The following is a 20,558-nucleotide window of genomic DNA, read 5'->3' as shown; positions in this document are numbered from 1 at the left end:
ACTTAAACTGGTGGGAACTCTTTCCAAAAGAGGCTTAAGCTACAGTCAAGTAAACCACTTATTTCTAGTACATCTAAATGCTGTGCTTTTGGGCTGTTCTACATCGGTGACAGTTTTTCTATGCAGTTGCTTCAGAAAAGCGCTGCGAAAGAGCATAAAACACAGTGGAAATAGATTAAAAACACATACAAACACGCAGAACGGAAGTTGAGGAAAACGAAATGGAAGTAGAAACACAAAAACACAACGGAAGTGTTTTGGGGGGAGATATGAGTGACGGAACAGCAGCAGAATCCAAAAATGTGTGAAGGATTGTTCTGAGACACATTTTAAGGATGTGGAGGATTCGTTGGTGTTGTGAGCGAGGGAAAAATAGCAGGTAATGTGTCTTTTAATCATATGATTCATATAATATTGTAGAGTCATGTTTGCTATTAGCCGTTTACTGTTAGCTTGCTACTCTTATTCTCTCCCTAAAAACGCTTCCGTTGTGTTTCGTGAATTTTTGTTCTTGCTGGCGTTTTCTTATTTTGCTTTTGGTAAAATGCAGTTTTAAATAAGGATTTGTGTCGAAAATGCACACTGCCAGCTGAAGTTGCAGTTTTGTTCTAAAACGTCGTTCAGTTTTGAAGCATTCAAACAACAGTTGACAAACATTATTCTGCTTCTTTTTTTCTTAATCCTTTACATCTTTTTGTCAAATCAAAATAGTCTCTGAAGAAATTGTGTGAGTCAAATGTTAGGACATGTTAATCAAAGACAGCCTTATCAGCAAAGCATAGAAAACTTGTTCCACTCCCAGATTTGGCATCTTTTACCAAACCTTATCTTGTCCCCTTTTCTTATCTCAGCTCTTCTTCCATTGTGTTAGTGTCCACTTAAAATAGCAGAAATCCAAGTGTAAATCATTTGTCATGGAGCAACAGTCTGTCTAAACAACCTTTAATGTGAGTTTTCCTTGTTTACACATCTGGGCCTAAATCAGAATCAGCAGCATGCGCTTCCTGTTTCTGCATGAACGCAGCCGTTAAAGTTGTGCTGACAAACTGTATTTTGCGTTTTGCAACGTATATTAGTTGTTTGCGTTTACTGAATATGATCACGAGCGCTCAATGTCTGAATTAATTTTTTTTAAGTACACCGTCCACGTTACTTTCTTTTCTCTTTTTTTTTTTTATTTGAACAATTGAACAACAAATATACATAGTAATGTAGTTATAGAAAGGGTATGAAAACTTTCACAGCTTGCAGTATCTTTTACAAGTCATATATACAAATACAAGTACGTAAACAAAAAAGTATACTTTAGGAGAAAACAAACAAACAAAATAACCGATTAAAAAAAGAAAGAGGTGCTCAAGGTATAAATAAACAACATATAAGTCAAGTGAAACTATACATTCGACACAGCTCTTGTGTTTTACATGCTTTGGAGTTGGTGCTGTTCTTTAGATTCTCTAGATAATTGGAAAACAGGGCTTTAAAAGCAAATATGTTTGGACGCTGTTGAAAATTTTGTACAATGTATGTGAAATTTGGCAAAAATAATCAGAAGATTGATAATATTTTTTTTTCCTGGATTTATTTTATGGGTATGTGAGAGGCCAAATAGAATATGTTGAAACTTCAGTTTACATGAGGGATCAATTTGTCTGAATTCATATTTGAAGTTGTGCTCCTCAAACTTTTCACGTCACTATATGGTGAGGGGGGAAAAGGTAGATGCTGCCACCTTGTGTCGTTCGTATTAATGTGCATCTGCCAATAGGAGAAGGAAAGGTGCAAACCTAGAGCAGTAGAGGGGATGCATGTAGACCAGGGGTGGGCAACTCCAGGCCTCGAGGGCCGGTGTCCCTGCAGGTTTTAGATGTGTCCTTGAACCAACACAGCTGATTTAAATGGCTAAATTAGCTCCTCAACATGTCTTGAAGTTCTTCAGAGGCCTGGTAACGAACTAATCATGTGATTCAGGTGTGTTGACCGAAGGTGAGCTCTAAAACCTGCAGGACACCGGCCCTCAGGGCCTGGAATTGCCCACCCCTGATGTAGACAATCAAAGAGAAAAGAAACACAGCATGAAAATGCAAAAAAAGAAAATAAATCTTTAATATTTGTCTTAATTACAAGATGTTATACAAGATTTTTTTTTCCAAGAACCATTTGGATATACTGGACATCCCTGGGCAGCCATGTGCTGCTATGGAAAAGGGTTTGAATTCATATTTTATAAAATAACCTCCTTGCCTTTGTTGGGCAAATTAAACTTTGACTGTCCCTGAAATCTTTTTTCTCAAATATTTAGCTCTGGGTCGTTTGAACTTAATTGTTAAACTTATGTTCATATTAGTAATTTTAACCAAATTGTTTTCAATCCTTAATTCAGTCTGAAATCCAATCTTTAGCCCGGTCAATAAAAAGTGAAATTTCAAAACTATATCCATGGAAAATGGAATAAAGAAGGGGACTAAAGTAAATTACTCTTCTTTCGGTGCACCTGTTCAAATGCCAGCAAATCAGCCAAATAGCAACTCAGTACATTTAGGAATGTATCTGCTTAACTTTAAATTAAGCATCAGAATGAGGAAGAAATTAGATTTAAATGACTGAAGTTAAATTTGGATTTTCCCACACAACCAAAGCTAGGACTTACAGTGGTCAGAAAAAGAATATCCAGTTAGCAGCTGTTTGCTGGGGGCTTTAAATAAATTTCTAAGCCTGTAGGTGTTATTTCATACACTGACCTGTTTATTAAATGACATTAATAATTTGGGTGGTAGAAGCACAGTATTATTTTACACTAAAAATACAGAATCAAGACGCCAGAGTACTTCTCGCTGTTGAAAATGCCCACCTGTTTTTGTCTACCAGTGTGCCTGTTGCAATGCTAACACTTCGGGCACTAATGTTTGAAAAGTGTGCACATTTATTTTTTAGATCTTACTACTAACAAAAAAAGAAGAGAAAAAACAACACCATTTTAAATGCAAAGTAATATTTATTCTGTAAATCAGTGACACTGTGACATGTAAACAACATTTTTCTTTTTACCTTTATAAACCTGTTACTGCAGTACATGAGCTCAACATTGTGCTGTTATGTGTTCATACATTCAGGCATTAAAAACCGAATTTTGCTTCAACTGTGTTCAAAAACACTAATCTACTGTTGCTCTTTGACTCAAACCCATCCGGCTAAAAACGGAAAGGTAAAACTGGAAATGATCACACTGATAAGCAAAGAAAGAAACTGTGGTTTCACAGCATCAAAGCCAAATGTCTAAACCTGCAGCAGTGCATAATATTTGCAAGGCACGAAGCTGAACCCAGCTCAACTTCTACATCTAGACAGCACTGCTCCACGTTTGCTATCGGCACTCGGTCGCTGAGAGTTTCAGACTCTGATAATAGATAAACTATTTTTGCGTCGCTCAATTTTGAGTTCTCGTAGCACATTCAGAAAAGTCTTTGTAGTGTTGCATGATTTAACATCAATGTTGAAATATTATTACACCACAAAATCCTCTATCCTCTAGTATTTCTTTCATATTACAGCTTCTAAGATCCTGAAAGAAAACTTTACTTAAGATATAAGCACAGCAGATGTATTTTAACCAGATCCTCTGATCTGTAAAATTGTACCCGCAGAGAATTTTTCTCTCGTTCGGTGTAAAGCAGTGTGCACACCACGAAATTTCAATCACAATAATGCACACTAGAATGCAAGTTAGCATTTCACAAATACTGAGCTGCACAAAATAAGATTACTTGTTTGGCAATACAAAAAGTTTTTGGTGTTTTTAATACAGTTCAAATTTTAAAAATCTAGTTGTCTAAATTTGTTTGATATACTTTTACCATGTTTCATTTGCCACACTGACTACTACACAGAACCAAGTACAGATTCCAGGATCAAGTAAATCTTATGCCTTTTGCTTATTTATGAACCATGAGAAGAACAGCTCCTGTAGGTAGTACTGCCTACCAATGACCATGTGATGGCAGTGCAACATTCAATATTGTGGCCTAGTTTTGATTTCTAGTTGATACAGGCTGCATATACATATGCAATTATCACAACTTTTTTTTTTAAACTGGGATTCTGCATGTTATGAATTTACTGCACTTTGTTACAGACAAATCCATAGAAACGGGCCACAAAAACACTGCACATCAGTCGAAGACGTCTTCGTCCTGTGCAGATATAAGGCGAGACTCCCCATGATGCAAAGTGAAGAAACAATCTGGTTTCAGTCCCTTCTGTTCCAAAGCCTCTCTGAGTCGAAGAGGTGGATCGAGGTAATACTGCATGACAAGAGAAAACATGCATGTTAAGATATTGTTCGAGCAGCTACTCCAACACATTCAGTTTTTGTTTAGTTCTGCAGATTTTTCAGTGATTATTACATTTATATCACTTCGATTTCAACAGAGGCTGCATTAAACTGGGACGGCTGCAGGAATACTCATGCAGCTCAACAATGAAACCTTTGTTTTACTGTGTTGCCAGAACATAATAGTGTCACAACACTATATCTAAACAACGAGCTCTTGCATTGATATGGCACTCACAGAGTAGCTCTTAGGTCTATTGCAACCTCAAATACTAACTGCCTTCGATTACAAAAAAATTGGAATGCTCTGTAAAATATAAATAAAAAGAGAATGATGATTTGCAAATCTCATAAACCTGTGCTTTCCACAAGATAAACAGTCCATAAATGACTGGGTAATGAGTAGACCAGCTTTGGGAGAGAAATGCTGTCTCATTATTCTAATCTGACTCTGTCCATTTTAAATGAGCTATAGCCTGTTGAAGATCTTATGCCTGTTCCTATACGGCTACTTCTTTTCATGATGTAGATTTAGCCCACATTTGTGCATAACATGGTAAACTGTACTCACTGAGTGGTTTCAGGAAGTGTTCCTGAGACAATGCTTTGATTTTTCATGACAGAATCATGCAAATTGTAATGCAGTTACACCTGTGGGCTCAACGTTTTTAGGACATTACTGATTTTTAACCTTGGCCCTTGCACACAGATTTCTCCAGATTATCTGAATTCTGTAGATGATATGTACTATTTAAAGTCTTTTTAAGTCAATTTTAGAATTTTTTAAATAATTTACAAATGCAGTTTTTTTTTTTTTTTCAGGGTGGTTAAGATCACTTTGAAGAAACCCTCTTTTTATGCCAAATCATGTTAGTGACCCATTGCCAATAACACTAATTAGCTGTAAAGTGTTCCTCCAGCTGTTTCTCTTTAGTCTCACTTAGTTTATCAATCTTTTGTTGCCTCCATCCCAAATTTTTTTGAGATGTGCTGCTCCCATCAAATTCAAAATGAGCCAATATCTTTCAGGAAATGGTAAAATGTCTCTAATCATTTGATGCTTTTTTTATGTTTCATTATCAATCAAATATGGGTTTGAGATCTGAAAATCACTGCATTCTGTTTTTATTTACATTTCATACAGCGCCTCAACAATTTTGGAAGTGAGGTTGTATAATAGTAACAAAATACTAAATTGAATGCTACTGAAATACCTTGCATTATGTAACCTTTGTTGTAAAAAAAAAAAAAAAAAATAGAAACACCAGTCAGTCAACCTGTCAACTAACTTGTTTCAAAATGATTATATCCTCATGAGAACAGAGGAAAAAAAGAATCTTCCCATTAATTTTGTGTGATTTCCTTCCTTTTTGTAGCTAAAAGGGGACCCAAACACATGACGTATCATTGGAAAGCCCAGGATGTCCTCTATTTAGTACACCAGGACTTAGTAGGGTAGCTCAAATAAGTCAAAAGATATAGAGCAAAAACACATGTGAACATTAAGCATGACCAAAGCACAAATATAAACATGTGTTTGCTTGTTAAAGAAATGGGGTTAGAGGGGGAAAAAAGACTAGGGGAGGCTCACAACTCAGATGTGTCTGTTACAACAGTAACGCAGGAGTGATCACTGGAAGTTAATCTTGGGAAGATAGTGAGATATGGACAAAATCAAATTTTGATGAGAAAGAGGTATGCATTGAGTAATGGAAATAGCATCATGACTTTAAATCCCTATAACCAATGTTTTAAAGCAAAGTTGAAGTATTCATGGTGGCAATGCCATGGTGACAACAAGAATCTTTAAATTCACTGTGCAGTAGTCCAGTGAATAGTCAATAGTTCAACATAAAACCACAAACTTAATAAACACATTGAGCCGGTAAGTGGATTCTGATGCTACAGAATTGATTATTCCATCTTTGCAAATCTCAGGCATTAGAGGGCCATTGATCTTCTATTCCAACTCTTTCAAAGAAGGCAAATCATCTAGGTTTTAAATATTTATTTAAAGAATATATAAGGGATCCATAACTAAATAAATGTATTTGTGTGGCATTACCTCATACGCGAGGGCAAAGGTGCCCCAGTGAATGGCCACCGACTGTCTGGCCTGAAGGTCCTCGTGAATCTGAACGGCCTCCTCTGGATCTACATGCTGTCCTTTCATCACGTCTCTGAAAAACCAAGTAATATTCAAGTAGTCTTTGATATCTGTTTTTGTTACAATAGGCACAGCATTATGGAAAAATGAATAGCTTAGAGGTAGAGTTAACTGCAATTAACTCTACCTACCGACTTTATTGTTGAAACATGAATGTGCCTCTAGAACAGAGTAAATAAAAACTGAATCTACAGTGCCATCATTTTCCCACATATGTTTACTTATTTAGAAAACTATTTTTTTTTTGTAATTGTGACAAAGTACTGTCTGTAGAAATGTTAAAATAATCATTAGACGTGTTCCGAATGTACATTACAAAAGCAAATTCAGTGGCCAAACATTAGATTGTAAGGATGTTCTTAATAAAGTGCACATGTGTATTACCTGGGCAGGTATGCTCCGATAGGGATTGCTGCAAGGTCAAATGGTCCAAAGCGTCGTCCTATTTCCGCAAAGGAAGAACAGTAGCCAGTGTCGCCAGCAAAGAAGAAACGATGGTCTGGACCCAAAACGGTCCAGCTGCTCCATAAAGACTGGAAAAAATGTTTTTAAAAAAAAGACCTGAATTTTATCAATTTTATCTGTTTTGAATTCAAGATAAAGATTTAAACAGAATTTGTTGTCCTATAAAAATGACAAAGTTCTGCTGTTGGCTTGTTTAGGGTCATGGCACTTCACTAAATCTTATTAAACAATTAAGCAATAATGTGCATATTGTTGTTGTTATTATCTTACTTTGTTATCATCCCATGCTGTGCGTTTGCTCCAGTGCTGCGAGGGTGTGCAAACAAACGTGACATCATCATGACCTGGGACACAGTTCTCCTCCCACCAGTCCAGCTCCATCACATTCTCACAGCCCATCTTCATCAGCCAGTCCATCAAACCCATTGGCACGAACCTGACACACACAATGCAAAAAGGTACATGTAATTTCTAATAAAGGGCACTAAAGGGCACACTGTTTGACAGTGGGAAGTGAACATATGACATGAATGGAAATAATATTGTGGACCACTGATCCACCTCACGTACCAGCGTAGCTCTCCTCCGAAGCGAGCATTAAGACTGGCCACAGATCCAGCATCCAGATGATCGTAATGAGAGTGACTGATGACCACTGCATCAATCCTAGGAAGCTGTTGGCAGGAAAGTAAAAGAAGAACCTTAAAGGTGGAGGAATAAATAAAAAATTTTAACAAACAAAAATATATGTATGTATATATAGGAACCTGCTCCACAGTGCAAGGAGGACCTCTGAATCTTTTGGGTCCCATATATTGGATCGGCGATGCCCTCTGACTGAAGATTGGATCTGTCAGAACATTCACCCCATCGATTTCAACCAGAACTGTGGCATGGCCCAGCCATGTGACTCTCAGTCCTGGACCAGAGCCAGAGAGGTTTGGGTTCTGCACAAAGTATGGCTCCATCACAGGGAGCTCACGATCCAGGGCCTTTAGAGACAGAGAGACGAGGGAGAGGAACAGGCCATCCATAGTTTAAAAAATAAATAAATAACAGACAAAGTAAGATGTAAGAAGGGATGAAACAGATGGGTGCAGGAGGGGCAAATTATTTAATGCTGAAGGCCACCTTTGCTATAACTGTACTTTACACCTATGAATTTGCTAGTAGTTGGTAAGCACACCCATTTTTAAAAGGTTGAATATAGCAACAAACAGTAGAGTCTGTGCTAATAACGGGTTAACCTTTTTTCTGTTGCAGTGTGAAAGCAGCTTGTTAAGCCCTCACTGAGCTCAGCAGGTTTTCCAATAAGACCTATAAATAGTGTGTGTGTGAGATGAAATCGGCCAGTGATTCTTAGTAAAGATGTATTTGTCCTGAACTCATTTCCAAGGAGGCAAAATTTTGCCAACAGCTGTTTTCTATATAAACTTGAGACCTGCACATTTAAAAATTGATTAGTGACGCTTCACTGCAACTTGGATTAAAACCAACAGCTAATAGTAAACTGGTGATTATAAGTAAGTGATTACCTACCTCTTTACTAGAAGGTACATTGCTGTTATCTTTTTCTAAGAACAGGAACCTGAACAGCATCGAGTAGGAAGGAAAGCGCCACGTTGGCCAGGGGTTAGCCCAGCGGCCATGTTTGTCCCGACACGACTTTGTCACTTCTTCCTGCAAAAAAAGTAAATAATAGCATATTTGCTATGTTAGCAAGTCATTTTGGAATCTACAGTTGTATAAAATATACAAGTTTATTTTTCACAGGAAAGTCACAAAGTGCCTGATGCCTAAAGAAGAAACATTAAATAAAACCAAAACAACAAAACGGACACATAAACAAGACAAAGTCAGACACAAAGACCCCAAAGCCTGACTTTACCCATTTTTAAAAGCCCCATCTGAAGCAATAAAACAACTTATTCCAAAGTTTTGGAGCAAAAAGATGCCCCTTAGATAAAATAAACAAGTTCCACTCCTGACATAACAACCTAAAGAAAGGGAACTATTCAACATTACCCCAAGGTTACATAAGCTAGATTTAACAGAACGAACAAACCTACTGCCTTGTTTGAACCTTGGGATTGCGCTATCTGGGACAATGGTAAGAGTCTCTTTCATCAGAAATGAAATGTAGAAATTGTTATTTAACTAAAACTTGGAAATCAAACAGTTTGTAGAAATGTTTTTATAAATTAGATATCTTTTCAAGAGTTAACATCTACAAGCTAAACAGGATAGTTCCAAAAATGATCCCTGTGGAACACCACAGAACGAGGGAGGTTTTTCTGACATGATTAATAACAACAGAAAAACTTCTCTTTCTGTGAGATGAGATTTAAAGCATGCTAATGTAGATACAGACACAGCAACCACCTGATATAACCAATTTAAGAACACTGTGTGATCCATGACATTAAAAGCTGAACTCGGATGTAACAAAACACAACATGCGGAACTAGAGAGGAGGACTTCACAGAACAAAGAAGCTCTGAGGTGAAACTGAAGCCTCATGATTTGGGTTTTATTAGATAGCAGGGTGACAGTAATAGAGGGTCTTACCTCCAGTCGGTAGTCCAGGCGGAAGCTTTTGCGGGAGGAGCTGCTCTTCCTTGGAGTCCGAGCATCCACCTCTCCACCCTCAGCACCTCTAGGCTCGCCACCATCCTGAACAATGAGTACACATAGAAACTATAGTAAACTTGAATTCTTCTAAACATTTTTAAGAATTGAAAATAAACATTTAACATACAAGAACGTATTGAGAAAACATGAAAAAAATAATATCAGTGCTTTTATTAAATTCTGCAAATTCTTCTGGCGTCAAAGACTGACACATACATCAGGATTACACAACAGTTTTAAAAACACTAAGAAGTCCCTTTAACGGTTATCATGAGTTAATGACCTGAGCAGTAATTGCAAAGCCTTTTCAAAGCACCTATTTTAACATGTAATTACATTTGGCAGGTCAAAAGAAAAAGCACAGGTGTGTTTCGGAATGGGAATTAAAAACCGGTTTTCAAAGTTTACCAGGGCTGGCCTTTTTTTCCCCTCAACAGTTGGACACTGAAAAACAAATGGATCAAACTCATAGCAGTGTTGCTTCTGCACTCCTCAGTCTCTTTTTTCCCTTGCTCTGCTTCCACACTGTGTTCACAATCAGATAATAATACAGCTACACTGAAGATCTATGTAGGATTTCATTTGGTTCCCCACACAGAAAATTACTAAAGACTGAAATCAGAAAGTAACAGTTTCCTCCCTAGGGTGACTGGGCCTTCGGGATAGGGTGAGGGCCTCAGACATGTGGAGCGATCTCAGAGTAGAGATGCTGCTCCTGCATGTCAAAAGGACCCAGCTGAGGTGGTTCTGGCACCTCCTGGGCAAGCCCAACTGGGTGGAGACCCCAAAGTAGACCCTGAACCCTCTGGAGAGATCATATATCTCATCTGGCCTGGGAGAGCGCCTTGGGATACCCCAGGAGGAAGTGGAAAGTCTGGTTAAGGAGAAGGACATCTAGAATACACTGCGCAAGCTAATACCTGCTGCCACCGCAACCCAACTTTGGACAAGCGGAGGATGGATGGATGGATGTGAGAATACCAACGCTTTCAACAAAATCTTATCAATATTCACCTCCAGCTAAAGAACTAAAGCAAATATGCAACCAAATTTGCAGTGCTACCAAGCAGAACTTTGTAAACATGTGCCACCTTTTTCCATTATATTCAACAGAAGGCAGATGTCTTTTGTTGTGATGGTGCTGTATTAAGAGGATTATAGGCAAGAGGAAAAACATTTATATTTCATTTTGCGGTGAACTTTCCATTTAAACCATGGCGCCATCTAATTGCAGCTGATAATGTGCATTACCTCCACCAGGCCTTTTCTCTCCTCGAGCTCAGCTCTGTCTGAAGATGACGGCTTCTCCATGGCTTCAGCGCCCCGACCACACCTAGCACTGACACACAAACACAGTATTAACTTCACAACAGTGCTGCAAAGTCCTGCACAGCGAGCAGAACCACAATTATACCAGAAGACAATGAGAACAAAGACATTACATAAACACAACTGCAACCAAGTTATAGCCTGGCCCCTTTCACTGATAGAACTGTACTGATAACAGAACACACAAACAGCAGACAGTTAAACTGCAACACTTTGCATAAGACAAAAAGATGATAATCAGGCACAGTGACATCAGCTTTACTGTATTCAAATAAAACTATTATCTGACGTGACATTTAAATGCTTCCACTGTGTATTAAATTCAGTTGTTCAAACCTTGCCACCGCTTTTATAATTAAGGACTTGCTGGCAGGAAGAAGTGTGTTGACAGCTTTTTTCTCTTGAGTAACAGCGATTGAGAAGTAACTGATGTTCTGACACACACAAATCTAAAGACATTTGCACTGTAATTCCACTGTTTACCACATTAAAGCTTAACAGCGTGCAAGAACTCATGGGTACCTTAAACTGCAATTTTTTTGGGTGAATGTCTCCTTCAAACACGGTGGTGCAGAATTAAACTTTAAATGGAGTTTGCCTTGCCGTAAAGCATTCAAACAGGACTGGGTGTGTGACCGGAGTGAATAATGATTTCATCAGATAAAGAAGCATATATTTATGAAGGCACTTAGACGAGAGAAAGCCAAGAAGTCTAATCACAGCCCTTCCTTATCCTGCTATTATCCACAACTATCAGAGTTTGGAATACACCCTCTCTATCATGCACTCAGCAATGCTTCCTTCATGGATCCTCTTATGCAAAGAGAAATAATCAGAATCAGAGAAACTTTATTAATCCCAGAGGGAAGTGGAGTAAATAAACCACTACATCTAATGCAGTTATGAAACAAAAAAACCAAAGTGCACTTGCTCTCTGTGGGGAAATCCACACATTAAACCATGCCATGCTGATGATGCACTTGGCCTCATGAATGGAACTTACACACACACCAGGTTAACAATGGGGCTCTGTGGATGACAATCAAAATAGGTCTTTGCATCTAGCCAGCATGCCTGCCATGGTTGTATAAACAACAAACAACCTCGAGTCAGGTTTTTCCTGAATTCAAGAGAAATATCACTTTACTATTGAATAAACGCACATGTGAGCTTTAAAAACTGGACAGCACATGCTAGAAATAACCTTGACACAAGTTCGAAATAGACTTAATCATATATACTGCTGTGAAATTAATTAAGAATTCATGAAAGGAAATAATTATGAACATGACAACAGCTGCCAACTGATCGAGTTTAACCAGCACATTATGACATTTATCCGTTTCCTGTTGCAAAGGTGTCAAACACGCGATAAGGATGGCAAACTGCAAACCACTACTGACAAACTAAACCATTATATCCTCACCAAGCGTAAGAAGGAAATACTGCACACTGTATTTTACCGAGAACTCGCCTAGCAAGTGTGTTCAAAAGGAAAACAATGACTCTAGGAACAGGCCACCATAGCATTATCGTATACCACAAGCGTCGTCTAACGTCAGGTTCTAGCACCTACCTTCCCGAAAACTTGAACTCAGAATACCACCAGTGCTTTCCTTAGCGAGGAGACATGTTCTCTGCATAAACGTTAGCTTCTGACTGTTTTAATGAGCAGCATTTATGAGGAGCTGCACGCATTTTGCAGCACAGTTTACATCACTGCAGCATTACCCCGGAGGGACTATCGACAGGAAACGTTAAGCCGGCTGTTAGCAGGACGTCGTTCAAAGAAAAAATGTGAAGTTCTTAATGTAGCAGGACGGTTACGGACCATATCTCGGTACCAGCTCGGCTTCTCTGACGTCGGTGCGAAAAACCCTTTGATCACGTGACGCGACAAACTCTCGCCGCGGCTGTGGGATATTTTATGAAGGAGAAAACCGCTGTAACGAACTATATTATTAACCCTCTGATGCATGAATTATGAAAGCCTTGGTCAAGATTTTTTTTCTTAAGTGCTTTTATTCTTCTCAGGACATGAAAAAAAATGTTTAACTCTTTTTTTTTCAAAAATATGTTTTTTTTATAAAGTTATAAACTTGTCCACTCCAGTGGACTACATGCGCCTGAGCACTTAGCATGAAATACTGTGAATTTACTGTAAAAATTAATTACCTTGTGTTCTATTGTAAATATACAAACACTTGTTTGCTTGTATCCTTTGAAAAACATCTCAGCAATTTTTTTTGGAACTTTCAACTCATAAGGCCCCAATGTTTAGACGTAAATAACAAAACCAATCAACAGTCCTAGCTATGAATCCTACACCTGAATATGGCAAACTATCTCCAACAAGAGAAACATTTTTGAGTCTACACAGTTCTATAACGATGCAGGACAGTATTACCAAGCCCTTAGTAGCATGCTGGAAGAAAACACAAACTGACATCTTAGTCTCTGCATCTCCAAACAGTTCTATGTTCATCACACCTAGGCTGTGCGAAAGTTTGCAACGCATCCAGGGCACAATGGCACACAGCATTGCATGCAGATGTATTTGGTCTTCCGTGTGCACACAACATCATGGCACCTGTTTGCATTTTTCACCTCGGTCAGTTGGGGCCAGTGATATCCTGTGGCAAACCTGACCTCACAGGCTACTTTGGTGACTGCTCTCCACTTCACGGGTTGTGGGGTCCCACTGGGTCTTCCTCTTTTGCATTGCTGGAGGGAGAATCTCTTCTCTTGTTACTGACAGTTCTTTCCCATACAAGTTGGTGTTGTATGTTATATTATCAATTAGATCTGCTGGAAACAGATGTCTGAAGAAATCTATGGGATCCTTCCCCTCCACATTCAAAACCACTCTCCTAGAAAAGGAGGCAAGTCTCCAACCAAGTCATTGTCTTGGACTTTCCAAATATTTTTGCGGGCTTGAGTATGGTCAGGTGCCATGTACCCATCTCCCACAGCTCCCTGATCATACTGACCTTCCTCTTCATCCTGCCCCTCATCGTTCTCACTTTCTGCATCCTGACTGTCTGTGTCTTCATCATCCGTAGTTCCTATGTCTCTGTTCTGCTCTGGCAGCCACTCTCATCATCACTGGACTTATCACTGAACTCCTCATCACTGCACTCATCAATGAAATCATCATCACTGGAGCTGGATGGAATTTCCTGGACTATTCTGTACGCTGCCTTATTCTTTGCTGCATTTGAAGTCTACAAAATATGATAAAATAATTATTATAGTAACTCAAACTACAGCTGATCTGCACAGAAATATATATTTTAAATGAGTAGCTTATAAATGTAACAATTATATGCTTAATTATAACCAAAACAGTCCCAAAAAACAGTGAGACAATTTATGACTTCTGTTAAAAAAATATAGTGGGTAATGCATGATGTCCACTACAGTGGACACATGGTTAATTGTAGTTTTCTACATATTAGACATAACAATTTCTTATTCCAAACAGATAATATCCTTCCCTAGATGTTACTGCATATCATCATATTTTTTTTACCTGTTGGGCTCTTTTAGCATAGAAGGATTGACAGGATATGCCAGCAGTGGTCGGCAGGGGTGACAGTTTGTCTGCCATCTTTGATTCAGAGGAAATTTACTTGCAGTTGCACTAACTGAACACTGAATTGACCTCAATGGAGCATGGCAGCAGAGAGCACTCTAGAGGCTAATATGCAGTTCCACCATAGAAACCAATGCATTAAAGAGATATGTACGTTTTAGTAGCTGTCCACTCCAGTGACCACTATGCATCAGAGGGTTAAAAAAGAAAAATATTTTTAAATCAGTATTTTAAACCTTGATTCCACCGCCAATGTTACTAGTAATTATTATTATTATATTAATTATTATACCTCAGCCAAAACAAAAGTAATAAAATCATTCAATTTCAATACAATTTTATTTATTCAGCGCTAAATCAGAACAACAGTCGCCACAAGGTGCTTTATATTGTAAGGTGTACCCCACAATAATACATACTCTTGTGTGTGTGCGTGAGTGCTATTTAGTTGTGTGATAAGTATATAGCTGCACAAAAAAAGGGAATATTCTCTACATTAAATTTTGTAACTTGAGTGATGCCGTCTTTAATTAAAGACACTGCTTTTCATTTGGGATTTTCCACAGTTGTAGCAGCAGTGCAGGAGCCCCAGCTGTCTCTGTGTCACTGGTTCTAGTTCATGTAAGATAACCGAGAATTTGAATATTTTTAAGATAGTATAACGAAGAAAGCGGTTTGAAATGACGACTGAGACCCGGACACAGCAGTGGACTATGTGACTGTAGGGTTCCCATGAGGACTGTTTAAAAGAGTCTTTGTGTAGTTTATATACGACTTAACTTACCTCGAGTTCCTCCACCTGATGGACACCTGAAGGGAATGTAACCCAAGGAAACCCACTAAATTCAGTCGCGTCTTAACCTTGTTAAACTTACAACTACATACCAAACACAACAGTCCAGACTTGGACAACACTGTTTCCATTGCAGGCCCTTGTATCTGACCATAATTACTTGGCAGTTTTCGGAGAAAGTTACGCACAGACGAGGTTTAGTGTCCGGACTGCGAAGACTGTGAGAACTTCCTGTTAGTTGCTTTCACTGACTTTCGGAAATCAGAATCTCGCTGATTTTAAACAAACTCGAGACCTTTAAGATTATTTCAAACAATTTAATTTCAAATTGGTTTTGAAATTAAACTTTGGATCTGCTCATCTGAAAATGCATTAACTAAAAACCCAATTGTGGCTGAATGAATTAAAAATGTATTTAGTGTTGTTCTTGTTTTGGTTTTTTTGCCATAATCTAAAAATTAGTTGGTGTAGAAACTATAAATAATAGTTACACTTCATTTACTGCATTACTTGACAATCCTAAAAGCTGAATCCCTGAATATGGATTGTACAACATAGCACTGGTCACCAAATAAATTGTAATCTTAGATAGACAAACTACAGTTTTTAAATGATGAATTGATTTATTAAAGGAAAAGCTATCCAGACCTACAGAATATGTCGAAAAGTAACTGTCCTACTTGTTAAATCATGAATAAAATGTAATTAACCACAATGTTGAAAAACTAGTTGCAGTTGCCTGATTACTGCCAGACCAGGTGAATTACTAAACACTCAAAACTGTCTGACAAAGCAAAGATTCTCAAAAAGAAACACATCATGCCGATCTAAAGAAACTCAAGAATAGATGATTCTGATGGATGATGGATGTCAAAAAGTCATTGACATCCATCATTCTGAAAAGGGTTACAAAGCCATTTCTAAGGCTTTGGCACTCTAGTGAACCACAGTGAGAGTCATAATCCACATACAGAGAAAACTTGGAACAGTGGTGAACCTTCCCTGGAGTGGCTGACCCACCAAAATTACCCCAAAAGTAGATCCAGGATGTCACAAAAGAAGCCAGGTCAGAGTTCATAATTCAACTACAAGAAAAAGACTGGGAAAAAATGGCAACCAATTTGTGCCCTGAAGCTGAAACACTGTTGGGTTATGTAGCAGGACAGTGAACCAAAAACATAACAGCAAGTCTACCTTTGAATGATAAAAAAAAAAAAAAAAAAAAAAAGAACGACCTAGTTTAAGTCCAGACTTCAATCCAGTTGAGATTATTTGGTATATTACTTGGATGACCTTATGTTCCAAACCCACCAGTGTGCCTGAATTAAAACAATTCTGCAAAGAAGAGTGGATCATGATTCCTCCACAGTGATCAGCGCCAGTTATCACAAATGCTGAGTTGCAGTCCTTGTTGCCAAGGTTGGCACAATCCGTTATTAGGGTTAGGTATAACTACTTTCTCCACAAAGGGCCAAGGAGGATTGGAGAGCTTATCTCTCCCCCTTAATAAATGAAATCCTTTATTTAAAAACTGCCGTTTGTATTTACTTGGATTTTTTCTGTCTAATATTAGAATTAAATTATGACCAGAAATATGTAACAAATATGCAAAACAAACAAACAAGAAAAAACAGGAGGGGGGCAAATACTTTTTTTCACAGCAGGTCACCTTCTTTATATTGAGAAAAAAAAGTATCCTAATGTTTATGAGCCGATTGTTAAAAATATTTACATAAAACACGAGGAAGCTAGTACTAAAGGACAAGCTATTCACACTGAAAGTCGTGTGTGACTAGTGCAAAAATGTTTGTCCTAATTGACACAGTAATAGTGACCTTATATCAGGATGACTGAACAAGACTGGCTTCAAAATCAAACCAGAGAAATGACAGCTTTGTGTTTCATCATTCTCCCTCACTGGTTTGATCATGTTTGGGGAGAACAAAAAAAAAGATGCAGATGCATAGAACCAAAAGCAGACTTGATTTAGCTACAAGAAAAAAGGCTCACAACACTTTGTGATTTCTGACTCTTTAGAGTGTTGCAATAAAAAACAAAACTAGAGCATTTGTATGTTTAGAAGAGTTTTTGTGGCTGACTACATTTTTAAAGCACTTTCCTACCAACTCAAAACATATTTACATGTTTAAGATTCCCTTGGACGCTCAACAAAAATAAAATGCAAAAATCCTCAAACAAATAACAACACTGACTTTTTTTTTGTTTGTTAAATCCTTGGAGAGGGCAGGAGCACAGAAAATTGCTTCAACAACTGATTGCATCCATAAGCATATTTGTCCTTCTTTCAGTGCTCTTTATGGTCTCCGTCCTCTTCCAGTTTTCTAATCTCTGCCTTAAGGTGGTTGATGTTCTCTCTGCTGGCTTTGAGTTTGTCTTTCAGCTCCGCGATCTCTTGGCTTGTTCTCTTCTTTGCCACTTCCAGTTTCTCCTTGGTCCTCTGCTCCAGTTCACCAACTGGAGAAACGCACAGACATGAAGACAAAAGCGACTCAAAACTTGTGAATGCCTTTTTGTTTTGTTTTTTAAAAACAGTGTTGAATATATGAATACATACACTCCGTCTCATGTTTGTAGGCTCCCAGGGTGAGTTGCCTCGATGTGGTCAGTAGCTGCTGCATCATGGCTGTTGGATCCTGAAAGATCTGAAACGCAGAAAAACGACGCATTCAGAGTTCTCGCTCTCAACAATAACATACAGCGATTGATGAGCTCACACAAACTGATATACAAACACCGTCAGAGTCTAAACCAATGGTACCATTTCATCGTAGAATTCAGACACAACTGTCTTCTTGGGCATGGCACTGGAATCTGACTGGAACAGCTTCAACAGGTGGTACAAGGTCACCTAAGAAAACAAAACCAGAAATTCAAGCAATGGATACAGGCACATTTTAAATAAGCTGATCCTCATAGACAACTATATATTACTTATCAAGTGCTGAGGATTACACAGTGCTGTTGTGTAAATATAAATCAGATGGCTTTTGATGTTTTTTTTCTTATAAGAAACCATACACTAAAGAAGAACCATTTAAACTGTACACTAAGAGAAATAGCACACCACACTCAAAAGTGTGTATTTCTTTTATTTATAACATGTGTATTTGAAATACTAGGGCGGTGGTTTAGACACTCACCTAACAAGTGATTTGGTGGTATATAAATAAAACTGATTAGAAAATTTTAAACTCTAGCTCTCTCCTATATGCATCTCTTGTTCCGTCTCCCTCTTCCCTTTCCCCTCACCCCCCAAATAAATCAAAGCAGATGACGGAGAGCCCGCTCATCTATCTCCTTAACCACTTATCTAATTCAGGGTCATGGGCTGGAAACTATCCCAGATGTCACAGGGTGAGAGGCAGGGTATACCTTGGACAGGTCTATAACAGAGCTAATACAGATTGAAAGGCAACTAATTTAGAACTAGTTACCCTAACATGTGTGACTGTGGGAGGATGACACTGAGAGAAGCTACGCAGATACAGGGAGAACATGCTCCACACAAAAATGGCCCAGCTGACCAGGAAGGACAAACTTTGCTTTGAGGCAAGGCTGCTAACCACTGTGTCCACATGCCACTCAAGCTCTAAAATGTCTATCATCAAGCAGTCAAAATATATTAAAACCCTTTCATTCTGGTCCACCTGTATGGTGGATTCAAACCCTGGACCTTGTTGTAAGGAAACGGTGATGACAACTGCACCACGGATCGCTCAGCTTTCTCTGAAACAGCTAAGTAACTCTTTGTGTTGGCTCTTACAGGTCTTTCATTGGGATCGATGAAGAAGATCTTGATGATGATCTCAAACTCCCCCCAGCCTGTCTCTGTGATTTCATATGGAGGCTTAGTGACCACTGGAAATAAGAGAAACACAGAGAGCTTCACAGAATAATGAATTTTCTGAAAAAGTGTCATATATTAAAAATGGATAGATTACTATTTCCAGTAAATCCTTCAATATTTCATACTTGCAATGTAAAGAGTCATCTCACCTCTCAGAGGGTTACCATAGCTCTCATGTAGCTTGAACTGGATCTTTTTCACATAAGCTGACATATCCTGGTAGAAAAGTATTTTTTAAGTCTTTTCAAACAGCATTTTGTATCGTTTTTCAGGTAAATGACACATTTTGTAGGCCCTGCTAAATCCCTCTTACTGATGTGGATGCCTCACCTCATTTCTGTAAGGCTTCACATACACAGACCACTGGTGTGTGTGCCCATCCTCTTCTCTCTTCTTTCCAAAGTAGCGGGCAACATTCCCAAATACAATAGGCTTCACAATAGTCACTCCCTGCAGCCAACAGAGAGAATACAGAAATTTAAAAACAGGCATGACAACGGTACAAGTGGCAAATACAGAAGTACATAAATTGAATCCGACCACGCGATTTTCGTCAAGTTATCTCAATCCACGTTAAATTATTCTGCTCATTGTTTTAAATGATATAAAATCACAAAGTGGTTCGCCTACACTACACTAGAGTGTGGCGTTAGTTACGTTACCTTAACGCGCCCCCCGGAATCTGGACCAAATTCAGTCATCTTTTTGAACATATTACAACTAAAACAGTGCCGCTAATCCTTTAGTGCGTTATGCAGGACTCTTTGTTGTCCTCTCAGCTTTCTTGTCTAAAAACCTTGCCATTTAGGCATTAAAAGTAGGCGTTACACACAGCGTACTACCATTTTAAACTGCCAGCCAAACAAGCGCCGGAAGTAGGTAGTGCAACGTATTAATCTGTCCTGATAGAAAGGCTACCAGGATTCTAAGGTTCCGGGCCCGGCGGAAGCAAGAACGTTTGCGGCCATTACAAAAGCAACCAAACTATGGTCAATGAACCTGTTAGTTCCAGGCTTCTGTGATTTTTTACTTCAAGTGACATGATGATGTCTAACATGACTGACAATACAGAAAACAGCAATTACTTTCGGCAATCCTGTTTTCATTTGCTCATTATACTGGATATTTTCGTCACTTTTAAGGTCTAAAAATGTATTTATCTGTCAATGTTTCTAGTGAGGAAAAACGAATCACTTACGCAATGCTATTTTAAGTATTCGTTTTATCCAGCAGAACATTCACAATCGGACAGGATGTCGACTCTTTTTACACAATAGTTAAGTTTTAAACCTCCTCACACCTGATGTTCTGCACTTCTGTCCGACACTGTTTTATACTTTAACAACCCTTTACCATTATATTAGGATGGACTTAAAATTC

At 38.4% G+C, this 20,558-nt stretch overlaps 2 protein-coding genes, 1 long non-coding RNA gene and 1 pseudogene across 7 annotated transcripts; 1 reads left to right on the top strand and 3 right to left on the bottom strand.

Annotated features, from left to right (window-relative positions):
• Window positions 1–134: 134 nt before the first annotated feature.
• LOC146649995 (uncharacterized) lies at window positions 135–7,029 on the top strand. Of its 2 annotated transcripts, XR_014908112.1 has the most exons (4): window positions 135–379; window positions 4,133–4,295; window positions 5,707–6,522; window positions 6,890–7,029. It is a non-coding gene; the product is annotated as an uncharacterized LOC146649995 (long non-coding RNA). The 2 variants fall into 2 exon arrangements; XR_014908111.1 differs by lacking the exon at window positions 5,707–6,522 and having other exon boundaries at window positions 230–379.
• Window positions 2,976–15,549, bottom strand: napepld (N-acyl phosphatidylethanolamine phospholipase D). 3 transcript variants are annotated; one of them, XM_085386368.1, is made up of 10 exons: window positions 15,302–15,549; window positions 10,845–10,932; window positions 9,531–9,635; window positions 8,502–8,642; window positions 7,730–7,954; window positions 7,533–7,636; window positions 7,233–7,398; window positions 6,882–7,030; window positions 6,396–6,510; window positions 2,976–4,301 (listed from the first exon to the last, which is right to left on the bottom strand). In XM_085386368.1, the coding sequence occupies exons 1-10, from the start codon at window positions 15,439–15,441 to the stop codon at window positions 4,170–4,172; spliced, it is 1,365 nt and encodes a 454-aa protein (XP_085242494.1). In that variant the 5' UTR covers window positions 15,442–15,549; the 3' UTR covers window positions 2,976–4,169. The 3 variants fall into 3 exon arrangements, with proteins under 3 accessions (XP_085242494.1, XP_085242496.1, XP_085242495.1); XM_085386370.1 differs by lacking the exon at window positions 15,302–15,549 and adding an exon at window positions 12,654–12,788; XM_085386369.1 differs by lacking the exon at window positions 15,302–15,549 and adding an exon at window positions 12,499–12,760.
• Window positions 12,938–14,733, bottom strand: LOC146649994 (uncharacterized; annotated as a pseudogene). The gene is made up of 2 exons (XR_014908110.1): window positions 14,455–14,733; window positions 12,938–14,146 (listed from the first exon to the last, which is right to left on the bottom strand). The product of XR_014908110.1 is annotated as an uncharacterized LOC146649994 (transcript).
• Window positions 15,550–15,913: 364 nt separating the features above from the next.
• Window positions 15,914–20,071, bottom strand: yeats4 (YEATS domain containing 4). The gene is made up of 7 exons (XM_085386372.1): window positions 19,841–20,071; window positions 19,509–19,628; window positions 19,328–19,394; window positions 19,095–19,189; window positions 18,090–18,179; window positions 17,886–17,973; window positions 15,914–17,785 (listed from the first exon to the last, which is right to left on the bottom strand). The coding sequence occupies exons 1-7, from the start codon at window positions 19,889–19,891 to the stop codon at window positions 17,616–17,618; spliced, it is 681 nt and encodes a 226-aa protein (XP_085242498.1). The 5' UTR covers window positions 19,892–20,071; the 3' UTR covers window positions 15,914–17,615.
• Window positions 20,072–20,558: the final 487 nt, after the last annotated feature.

The sequence above is a fragment of the Rhamphochromis longiceps genome, linkage group LG17 (assembly GCF_057381845.1).
Source record: "Rhamphochromis longiceps isolate RC_006_pf linkage group LG17, R_longiceps_female_GT1.1, whole genome shotgun sequence".
Classification (NCBI taxonomy): Eukaryota; Metazoa; Chordata; class Actinopteri; order Cichliformes; family Cichlidae; genus Rhamphochromis; species Rhamphochromis longiceps.
Note: the sequence above shows the minus strand (reverse complement) of the source record. Positions and strands in the feature narration are given on the sequence as shown.

What these genes read in the sequence shown, in the direction of transcription:
- napepld (XM_085386368.1), bottom strand. Translation starts at nt 15,441, where the DNA reads ATGGAAACAGTGTTGTCCAAGTCTGGACTGTTGTGTTTGGTATGTAGT. An exon ending in CTCCTTGCACTGTGGAGCAG is followed by an intron (nt 7,637 to 7,729) that starts GTTCCTATATAT and finishes TCCTGCCAACAG; the next exon opens with CTTCCTAGGATTGATGCAGT. An exon ending in ATCGGAGCATACCTGCCCAG is followed by an intron (nt 6,511 to 6,881) that starts GTAATACACATG and finishes TTGGTTTTTCAG; the next exon opens with AGACGTGATGAAAGGACAGC.
- yeats4 (XM_085386372.1), bottom strand. Translation starts at nt 19,891, where the DNA reads ATGTTCAAAAAGATGACTGAATTTGGTCCAGATTCCGGGGGGCGCGTT. An exon ending in TCGATCCCAATGAAAGACCT is followed by an intron (nt 18,180 to 19,094) that starts GTAAGAGCCAAC and finishes TTGTTTTCTTAG; the next exon opens with GTGACCTTGTACCACCTGTT. An exon ending in CTGAATTCTACGATGAAATG is followed by an intron (nt 17,974 to 18,089) that starts GTACCATTGGTT and finishes TCTGCGTTTCAG; the next exon opens with ATCTTTCAGGATCCAACAGC.